Genomic DNA, 11815 nt, shown 5'->3' on the forward strand with positions numbered 1-11815 from the left:
TTCAAAATTTTAAACTGTGAACATTATGTGACACAAACTCAAAGACAGTTTGACACATTTTTGATGAAACATAATTACACGTGACTCAGGTCTAATTAATGATTAAATAAAAATCAAAATTAAGATATGGGAAAAGTTTTACTTGTTATCTAATGATTGGACTTGAAGCTAAAATTGGTCAATTCAGGATCTGGTCAAAACTATGTCATAGAAAATAAAGGTTTTGACTTTCTAAGTCAGCACTATGAGAAAGGAGTACAAACCATTTTCGCTTTAGTTTATAGTCTTTCATAATTTCTAGGGAAGTTTCCAGAAAAATATTATTATTTATTCATTTATGTAAAACGGAATGGTAATCCAGGCATATATTAATTTTATTTAATAAGTGCAGTTTTACTTAAAATATACTTTTCCTTTTTACAAAAGAATTTAATTTATGAATTAAAAACAACTAAAACCAGTTTTTGGAAAACTTCCCTTGTTTTTGGAAAAACGTCTGTAAAATGAAAAAAGGTTTATAATTTGGAGCTACTTACAAGAAGAAAATACTAATAAGAACAGCTACATTAAACCAAATAAAGTTAATTAACTATTTATATATAAATTTATTAATTATGCATTTATTGGAGATTTAATCTTTCAGATATATATAATGTGTTTCCCACTTTTAAATTAGCTTACCTCCTGTGTTTGATGATATTTTTATTATTATTCTCAAGACTAAGGCTATGACTCTTCATAATTCCTTTTTCTCTTTCTTGCACATTTGGTCTTCCATACTCTGTCATGCTGCTGGTATGTAAAGCTGGTTACAGTCTGTGGTTGGCTGCTGTCTCTCTGCATACCAACATGGGCGAGAGACAGAGAGGCATAAAGAGAAAGAGAGAAAGAGAGAGAGACAGAAAGAGAGATAGAGAGAGAGAAAGAGACAGAGAAAGAGAGGGAGAGAGAGAGAGAGACTACGGGGGTGGAGGGATTTTTGTTTTTGGGGCACTCTCTCTCTCTTCATTCCCAGCATCCTCTGGGGGACGGAGCGAGCCAACAAACCCTCCTCCCTCCCTGGAACAGTTAATCCTTGAACCAGGTCCAACCACCACAGTCTCTGAGCGCCCGCCGGGGACAAGTCCGGCTGTCAGAGTCAGAGGCTCAGCATCGCAACCAGCCACATGTTACAGAGTGACAGCAACGCAACCAGGAACACATTACAGAGTGACAGCAGCACAACCAGCAACACATTACAGAGTAACAGCAACGCAACCAGGAACACGTTACAGAGTAACAGCAACGCAACCAGGAACACATTACAGAGTGACGACAACGCAACCAGCCACATGTTACAGAGTAACAACAACGCAACCAGCCACATGTTACAGAGTAACAACAACGCAACCAGCAACATGTTACAGAGTGACAGCAACACAACCAGGAACACGTTACAAAGTAACAGCAACGCAACCAGCCACATGTTACAGAGTAACAACAACGCAACCAGCCACACATTACAGAGTGACAGCAACGCAACCAGGAACACATTACAGAGTAACAGCAACGCAACCAGCCACACATTACAGAGTGACAGCGGCACAACTAGCAACACATTACAGAGTCACAGCAACGCAACCAGCTACACGTTACAGAGTCACAGCAACACAACCAGCAACATGTTACAGAGTCACAGCAACACGTTACAGAGTCACAGCAACACAACCAGGAACACATTACAGAGTAAGAGCAACACAACCAGCAACACGTTACAGAGTCACAGCAACACAACTAGCAACACGTTACAGAGTCACAGCAACACAACCAGGAACACATTACAGAGTAACAGCAACACAACCAGCAACACGTTACAGAGTCACAGCAACACAACCAGCCACACATTACAGAGTAACAGAAACGCAACCAGCAACACATTACAGAGTAACAGCAACGCAACCAGCCACACGTTACAGAGTCACAGCAACACAACCAGGAACACATTACAGAGTGACGGCAACACAACCAGCAACATGTTACAGAATCACAGCAACACAACCAGCCACACATTACAGAGTCACAGCAACACAACCAGCAACACGTTACAGAGTAACAGCAACACAACCAGCAACATGTTACAGAGTCACAGCAACACAACCAACAACACATTACAGAGTGACAGCAACACGTTACAGAGTGACAGCAACACAACTAGCAACACGTTACAGAGTCACAGCAACACAACCAGGAACACATTACAGAGTAACAGCAACACAACCAGCAACACGTTACAGAGTCACAGCAACACAACCAGCCACACATTACAGAGTAACAGCGACGCAACCAGCAACACATTACAGAGTGACAGCAACACAACCAGCAGCATGTTACAGAGTCACAGCAACACAACCAGGAACACATTACAGAGTGACAGCAACACAACCAGCAGCATGTTACAGAGTCACAGCAACACTGTGCACTGACTTTCAGTCTTTGGCTCCACAAACAATTATTTCAATTTCATATTAGTTGAGGGAGGTTTTGTGATCAGCTGATTGTCTGGATATTTATCACCTGGTGACATCCTTCTATAAACCTGTGTCTGTTTGGGAGAGTGTTGATGTTGAACTGAAGAAGGCCCCTGTTTTTACTGTGGTTTACCCTCTCTGCTTGTGATGTCACAGACATCTTTGTTCCTAACTTATTTTCTTCATCAAACACATTTTTCTTGATTTAAGGTTTTTCTATAGACATGTTTTTAAAATCCTCTGCTATGAATCATATTTAGATGTTCAACTAAATATGAATCATAGCAGATGATTTTAAAAATACGTTTTCATAAAAACTGGTCGGACGCTCATCTATTTAGACTTCCTGATTGAGAAACCTGGATTAGGCCTTGGCCCTGCCCCCTGCTGGCTCCAGGTGTCCAGGTTAAAGAGCAGAGAGTATGAAGATGTTTTTGGTTTTTGTTTTTTTGATTATGTTTTCAGGCTTTTTATGCCTTTATTATAGTCGCAGTAAGAGAGACAGGAAAGTTGGGGAGAGACTGGGGGGAAGACATGCAGCAAAGGGCCACGGGTCGGACTTGAACCTCAGGCTGCTGCGGTTAGGACTAAGCGTGAATGGTACGTGCTCTACCAGGTGTATAAAAATGTTAGAGGAGGAAATATCAGAGAGACTCAGCCTCATGTTTGAGCCTCAGTCAGACCCAGACTCAGATGAGGAGTCTGTTGAGACCATAATCAGAGACTAGCTGACGGATCAGAACAGTTAGCGTAGCTAGCATCTTTTATCTGTTTTTGTTGTTTGTTAGCTTGTAACTGGCAGTGGCTGACACAGTGTTAGTGGTTGTGTTAATGCTAACTCTGGCTCTCTCCCACATCCCCTCAAGTTGAAAGGATTGGTTCCGTAGGTTCTATGAAGTATGAATCCCGACTGTCTGAATCTGTTTTTATGAGACTGTCATTGGTTCACTGCAGTTCAAGGTGGAAACACTCAGTCATGGTGGTGACTGATTATTTCACTTAAATTATGTCTTTATTATATAAAAACATAATGTGGACATTAACCAGGTGAAACATCTGATCTTCACCAGAGGCTCTTTAACAAACTGCAGAATCTTTAGGAGAAATCTGACATTTTCAGCCTAATCAAAGCTCTAGGTTTGGACTACATGTGAGCTGCAGGTGTGTTGTCCAGTGGTCCCTGATCTTGACACCTCCACTGAGTTTAAATCCTGTAAACTGAGGATGTGGCTCAGTGGGACTTTGTGGCTGAGTTTACAGGACAGAGGTCAGAAATAAATCTGTCATGTGCTGGAGTAAGGTTCACACCAGTGTTGAAAGTAAGGGAAATAATGAAGAAATTTGTTGATAGATATTTCAATAAGAGATCCATGTTTGATGAAGAAATTCTGTTCAAACCTCAGAAACAGAGTGATGATGTGGAGGGATCAATCTTCAAATCCACAGTTTATGCTCAGATTTACACTGACATTCTTTTTTTTTTTTTAAACAAATGTTTAACAGGACATTTATATTTTTATTTTGATAGGGACAGTGAGAGAGGGACAGAATAATAAAATAATAATAAATTATTAGGATACTGTCATGGTGAATGGGCTTTAAACAAAAAACACTTTGCAACATGCTCAACCAGCCTTTCCGTGTTGTGTGTTGTGGAAACAGTGTTCAGGAGGAAACAGCTGGAACTGGCCAACCAGTTCGTCCAGGAGCAAAATGAAGCTCTTACTAGATGATACTGCTGTTCCCTCTTTAGACTTATGAATAAGCCTTAACAAGCTTCAGTGTGAACTGAAGAGTTTGAAGCAGTTCTCTGTCATGTACATTAGTTTTATTCATGGTTCAGTTATTGTCATTGAAAAATGTTAAATAAGTAAACCTGTTGTGACATGATAAGTTTATCATGGAGAGGTCAACTCACAGAGACCATGGCCATAGTGTGACCTGCAAGACCAGGCACAGTGACACACAATGAGACACAGAAATACACAATAACACACAATAAGACACAGTAACACACAATAAGACACAATAAGACACAGTAACACACAGTAATACACAATAAGACACAATAAGACAATAACACACAGTAAGACACAGTAATACACAATAACACACAATAACGCACAATAAGACACAGTAATACACAGTAAGACACAATAAGAAACAATAACACACAGTAAAACATAGTAAGACATAGTAATACACAATAACACACAATAACACACAGTAACTCACACACAGACACACAGTCAGTATAATGTGTGGATAAACTGTGTGATCCATCATGTGTGTTTTGGTTCTGTAGATTAATAATCATCAGTTACATGGTTATTACATGTTGTTATGACACAGGTGTGATGTCCTCTGACATCCCAGGACAGAAAATCAATTATCAATCAACAGGAGACATGAAGATGATTTTATTTAGTCATTAATTTCCTTCACTAAATGACGAATCTTCACCTGGAGAATTGATTTGGTTACTATTTAAACTTTTCATTTTCTGTGGTTCCACTTATTCAACAATTTTTATATGTTTAGTGTAATTTATTCTTCATTTCATCTACGTCAACTGATGGAGCAGAGCATGTCTTTGAGGAGGCAGGAGGGTTGAATCAGGCGTCTCAGATGGATTTATCTCCTCCAGGTTTCCCACAGTTCACCTCTGCTCCAGGGTGGATCAACATGACACAAACAACATGGCTGCCAGAGTTCATTAAAGACAAGCGAGGTAACCTGTGGCAGCACTGCAACTGCTCCACCCAACCTGTGAATCACACACTCGTACACCAAGTGAGGTGTCGGGTGGCGTTGGCTCAGCCTGGTCCCTTGGGGCCGGGTGGTGGACGGTGATCTGCCTCAGACCTGATGCTCACAGCTGCTGTGTTTGACAGATGTTTCCCATCCAGCTGCTGCTGCTGTTCTGCAGCTGGAACTCAGGGCAAACACAACACCAGGCAGTGAGGGTGGAGGTGATGGAGGCTAATTAGAAACAGGAAATGTTTGGCTAATGAGTGAGACTGTCTGCATGTACTATGTATGATACTTTGTCTTTTGGATTTGTTGATCACCCGCGGACCTTGAATATGGGTAATTGTTCAAGGTTTTGTATTTGTCTTTTTGTTTTACCTTCCTGTACTAAAAGATGAAAATGATCTATAAATAAAGAGTTTAAAAAAAGAAACAGGAAATGTCATGCATGGTAACAGCAGAATCATGCTGATTTCACTTCATTAAGGTCATTAATCAGAGTGTGAGACTAAACTCTGATGTTGTATCTTCCAGGACTCAGAGTCTGAGCAGTGCCGGAGCTGAGGAGATAAAGTTTGTTCTGAGGAAGATAAAGGACTAAAATCTAAAAGAGGCTTCAGGATAAGAAGATGAAATAGTAGATGAGCAGCAGATGAAGTGATGATCTGAACCTGTTGAATGAATCTTTACATTTACATGATTTTAATGCACATTTTATGCTGATGTTTGACTTCTGTGTTGTAAACAATAGTAACTGAGAACTCCTCGTGGCCTCATTATGATCCCTGCAGGTGAAATGGACGTGTGTAATTGCTAGAACATGAGCCTGGATGGGAATATGTAAAGTGTGTGATTGTTAGCAGACTGTTTGCAGAGCTAATCTGAGGACTGATCCTCCAGCTCATTACAGAGTCACAGAAAAGGTTTGCAGGCGGCGAGGTGACCTGTGTGATCCTCCGATAGGAACCAGATGAAACACTAAGTTTTCTCTCAGCTGTGGTGAAGCTGCTGCTGCAGGGCCCCACTCACTCTGTGAGGGGCTGTGCCAACAACAGAGGCTCAAACAACACTGATGAAAACATGACAACAATTAGTTATTTTTACTTTTCCCTGAACCAGGACAGATATATAGGATATATACTGTTTATTTCTACTGCTCTATGTTTAATTAACATCTGCAGTTACTGATAACTTTCACATGTAAACATATGATTAACTTATGATGCATTTTTATTGTATAAATACAAACAATGTGTGAATTGTTCAAATATAATTTGATTAAAATTATGTTTATATACTTATATTAAACATACAGTCAGGCTTTACACAGAGTCAGGTTTAACAGAGTCAGGTTAACATTCAGTTAGGTTTAACATACCTTCGATAAGTCATAAAAGACAGTTAGAGAGGTGACTCATATGTTTACTGATCCGTCACCTTTGACCAGTGACTGACTGTCTTTGTCACCAGGGAGTCACTGGTCACAGTTTGGGTGGAGAATCACTGTAAAGAATGAACCAGTTTCCCAACAGACAGTGGAGGCGTCATATGCTCAGGTCACTGCAGGTCACTGAAGGTAAAGTTAGAGCTGTTCCTCTTTGTGCTGCAGTGAAACTGATCTGAGGGGAAGTGTTGGAGCGGCAGGTCGCTTTGTGTTGCCACATCGCTGACGGTTACCTGCCAACAGACTGACGGATGACGAAACCTGCTGAGTCTGCACACCACAAACCCTCTGAGTCAGACGGCTGTTACCCAACTACCAGCCTCTTCACCCAGTTCTCCTTTCACAGCAACAAGGTGAGAGGTGGAGTGAGTGGCTGGACGCCACACAGGCAGAACAGAACACAGCAGGAACTCAAGCACAAGTCAGACCACTTGTTATAAAGTGCAAGATACAGGAGAACCGTTCTACCACCAGAACCTGACCACTCAGACCAGGTCACAGTAAAGTCCCAGGGTTCTACATAAGAACCAGGTGATAGTCAGTTGTTGATGAGGTGGAGGTTACACCTGTTAACAGGAAATCAGGTGCAGCTGTGATGGTTTTAAGTCCTGCTCTGCTACAGCTTCTTTGATTCTACTGCACATAATCAACGACTGAGCTGTTCTCTCAGTTTAAGGTTTAAGGTCTGAGTCGTTTTAGTCATGTGATTTAAAACATCTCATCAATCAAAGGTGTGTGTCTGAATGTGTCTGTGTGTGAATGTGTCTGAACGTGTGTAAATTTGTGTTAATGTGTGTGTGTGTGTGTGAATGTGTGTGAATGTGTGGGAATGTGTGTGTATAGGGTGTGGATGTGTGTGAATGTGTGTGAATGTGTGTGTTTGAATGTGTCTGTGTGTGTGTGTGTGTGTGTGTGAATGTGTGTGTGAATGTGTGTATACCTGTGTGCTGGTCTGTCTCCAGTCTGGGGACACAGTCTACAGCATGACTTGTGAGGACATGGTCTCTGTTTCTTCATTGTGCTGTTGCAGAGGAAATCTGGGGCAGCCTCAGTGTAAAGTGAACTTATTCAGTTTCATCCCTGAAATGTTAAAAACCAACGTGTATAATCAAATTTTAAGTGGAATCTAATATGCACATATTGAATGGATCAGTCCATCTGCCTGACACTCGTCTCCATGACGTTCGCTGCACTTCCTGTGGAGACAACTTCAAATACAGACTTCAAATATATTTTCAGATTCAAATTTTAATGTGTGCAGAGATGCTGTGTTTGAGTGACAGGTGGAAACATGGTGATGATCACAGGACATTCAGTCAGAGGCGGGAAAGTCAGGAGACAAGATTAATCCTGATCCAGTGTTTCTGTTGAAGGATCTGATTATAACTCCTGTGCTGGTTTTGGTTTTGTTTAGACTCTAACACCTGCAGCAGATCTGATGTCAGAGTGACAACAGTACAGGTGTTTCTGGATACACTGCATCTCCTCAGACAGGGGGCGGAGCTTTTATTTATCTCACCTGCAGAAGTAAGCATGAATTTATTTTTAATTCCCTCAGTTTGATGTGTAGACTTGGTCATATTTTATTTTATATTGCATCACACTGTTAATACAAGCACTTCCTGTAGTGTAAGCAGAGATGGACAGAGTACTCGACCCCAGTACTTGAGTAAGAGTACAAATACTACCGGTCAAAATTTACTCCGTTACAAGTAAAAGTAGCTCAGTCTAAATGTTACTCGAGTAAGAGTAAAAAAGCACTTGCTTTTAAAGGTACTTAAGTATCCAAAAGTACATGCTTTTAAATTTACTTTAAGTAAAAGTAAGAGTAAGAGTAAGAGTAAGAGTAAACTTCTTATTTTTCACATCAATGAATTACTATAATTTTTTCTAAATGAATTTAAGGACCTTTTAACTCTTGTTTCTGAGAATTAACTCTTTGAAACCACCTGCACTGATGTGCTTGCTTTTAGAACCACAAAGTTATATAAAGCCTGCAGAAACACCTATAAAAACAAATAAAATGAATGGGATCATAAGAGGACAGCAGATGTTGCAGATGCAGTGTTTATTAACAATCATTAAAACTGTAATCAAATGAACCTGCACCATCCAACTAACTCTATCATTTAGCTAAGTTGGGAACTGGAACCCCCTCAAAGACCAATGTTGTCCCCAGACCACTGGTTGAGAACCACTGCTTTACAAAAAACTACATCTCTGCTTTCAATAACTCAATGTTGAAGTCACTTGACTTTACAGGAAGGACATGTACCAGTACAATATAGGAGCACAACAAACTGTCACGTCTGTCTCCGTGCCTGTCTCCCAATGTCTGTCTCCCCATGTCTGTCTTGTCTCCCCATGTCCCGATATTATTATCCGCTTTTACGTAGATCCCAGTGGAGAGCGTGCACTGTGATAGGTTTCATTCTTTGACAAACACAGCATGTGTCCAATAGTATTTTAGAATAAAAAAAAAAAAGGAAAAAAAAGAGCAGACCTGAAAGTAACAAGTACTTTTCAGCCTTCCTAGAAATTTACTCGAGTAAAAGTTAAAATATTTGTCTTGGAAATGTATTCAAGTAAGAGTAATAAGTACCAAAGAAATCTAATACTCAAGTAAAGTACAAATCCTCTGGATATGTACTTAAGTACAGTACTCAAGTAAATTTACTCCGTTACTGTCCACCACTGAGTGTAAGTAAGTAAGATATTTTTGGGGTATTTTTGCTCTTATTTTGATAGGACAGTAGAGAGTGACAGGAAAGAGGCAGAGAGAGGGGGAATGACACGCAGGAAGGAGTCGGGCCAGTCGGAAGTCGGGCCAGTCGGGAGTCGAACCAGCGACTCGCCTGCTAAGAGCATCTGTGCGCATGTGGTACACACCCTAACCACTTGGTTGTCGGGTCAGTATTTAAAAGTGTTACAACAGACAAGTTGTGTATCTCTACAGATGGTTGTGTGTCTGCAGATGGTTGTGTGTGGGTTTGATTTGTGAGGTCTCCACATTGTTGAATCTTTCTGGATAAAAAGCAGCAGAAGACACATTGGGATCTTGAGAATTATGCAGGTTTATTGTGATACTGCTGTTTGTTGTTGTTGGTCTCATCCTTTTTTTGTCTGTGTCACCTCCTGCCTTCCTCCTCCTCATCATCATCAGGCCCATATCTCCTCCTCAGGCATAAACACACTGAAACAAAGAGCTCTGCTGGTTTATTGTGTGTCTGCAGCCACATCACAATGTTCACTTCACACACAGACACACAGGGTTAATCCAGCAGAAATAATCTGTACACAAAAACATCAGCACAATCTGACACACACACACACACACGCAGCAGCAGCTCTGGGTTCGAACCTAGGGGATAACCAAAGTTTAGCTGCTGCTTTTATATATTTATAGATATTTTTTCAATTATAGATTATTTATTGTTACTGTTAATAATAATAATATTAATAATAATAAAACACTAACAAAAAAACAGCAAAAATGTTAAAAAGAAAACTTAATAAATTAAAATCAACATAATTAAGTCTGAAATCAATAAACATCTAACTAATTGAATGAATACAGAGAAAAATCACGTTATGTGTTTTACAATGTAAAAGACTGAATTAATTAATGAACTTATGATCCATTATTTTCTTAGGTTTCATTCATGTTCTTTATTTTATTACTTTGACATTTATTTTATTTCATTCTGGTTAAAAACATTGGATTAGAAATCTTGTGCATAAAGTATCAAGTTAATAAAAATTCCTCCTCTTCTTCTTGTATTAATCAAATATTGATGAGTTCTGTGTTTTACCATCAATATTTCTCAGCAGCAGCTTCAGTCCAATCTCAGATCAGCGTTGTCTTTGATTCACAGATTGAAGATGATAACGTTTCTTCATCTAAAGCTCAGCTGACGTACAACCTGAACACACCTGAACACACATGGACTCACCTGGTGCTGTGTTCACTGGCCTCAGTCGTCTCAGTCCGCCTGACTGAGGATGTGAGGAAGGTATTCTGAATAAATTTGACATTAATGATGATGTCACACACCTGTCTCTCTCTGTCCAGGTGTGGACAGAGTGTCTTCATCTATATGGACAATTGTCTCTGAAGACAGGCCTCCTCAGTCCTCACCCTCCTCCCTCTCCTCCCCCCACTGACCACCACAAACATGGCATTGTGGGACAGCAGAAAGATGGACAGTGTTGGTCCCAGCTGTGTGAACGACATGAAGAAGAAGACCACTGTGAATGCTCGAAATGTCCTTAAGAGACAATCAATCAGAGATGAGCTGAGGACACACACTGAGGACACAGGACACACACTGAGGACACACACTCTATGTGATAGTGAATAACATCACACAGAAGTCTGGAACCAGGACTCTTGTAGAATTGGAGTCCAGACAAACTGCGGGACCAGGTAAGATGGACCTAGGTCAGGGAGGAGCCTCAGAGTCCTCAGAGAAGCTGCTGAAGGACCAGGATCTCTGAGAGACAGATAATAATACCTGCAAATAATAATAATAATAATAATGATAATATTTTCCTATAGACTGTGAGGATACATGAGGAGCAGAGGTCAGATCAGTGTCTCATTGTCAATCAGGATCAAATTCTCACATCCATGAACAAGAAAAAAATTAAAACTAAGCAGAAAGTTTCAGTAAATGACCATCAGACCCCCCTGGGGGCCCCTCACCCCTTATGGCCCCTGTCAGCAGTGTTGTAGATGAACATTGGCCCTCAGAGGGTGATCCCACAGGCTCAGACTGTGAACTGGTCCAAGATCAGATCAGTGAGCAGCTTCTCCTGCAGCTTCCATGTTTCCACATCACAGAGTCTCAGTGAACCCTCAGCCCCCTCCCCCCAAACCCTGACAACTACATTAAAACTTTATTTACTGGATGAGATGAACTCAGTTGGAGCAGTTTGACCTTTGACCTCAGTGTTTTTAATCCTGTTGTTTATTGATGTATAATTTATGTACAGGTGGGTCTCATTACACAGATCACATGATCTGTCACAGCTGATCACTGTCAGCTGATCAGAGACACACGTCTGTGTCTTTTTGTCATTTATTTTCATGTTCTGATCAAACCTGAGGATC

At 40.5% G+C, this 11815-nt stretch overlaps 1 protein-coding gene across 1 annotated transcript; it reads left to right on the plus strand.

Moving 5' to 3' along the window:
• The first annotated feature begins 1166 nt into the window (after positions 1–1166).
• On the plus strand, positions 1167–2462 carry LOC139615003 (putative uncharacterized protein DDB_G0286901). Its single transcript, XM_071472752.1, has one exon. It carries the CDS (start codon positions 1167–1169, stop codon positions 2460–2462), a length of 1296 nt encoding a protein of 431 aa, XP_071328853.1.
• The last annotated feature ends 9353 nt before the right edge of the window (positions 2463–11815 follow it).

Source organism: Trachinotus anak, unplaced genomic scaffold (genome assembly GCF_046630095.1).
Source record: "Trachinotus anak isolate AG129_WGS33_773 ecotype Australia unplaced genomic scaffold, CSIRO_AGI_Tana_v1 ptg000039l, whole genome shotgun sequence".
Taxonomy (NCBI): domain Eukaryota; kingdom Metazoa; phylum Chordata; class Actinopteri; order Carangiformes; family Carangidae; genus Trachinotus; species Trachinotus anak.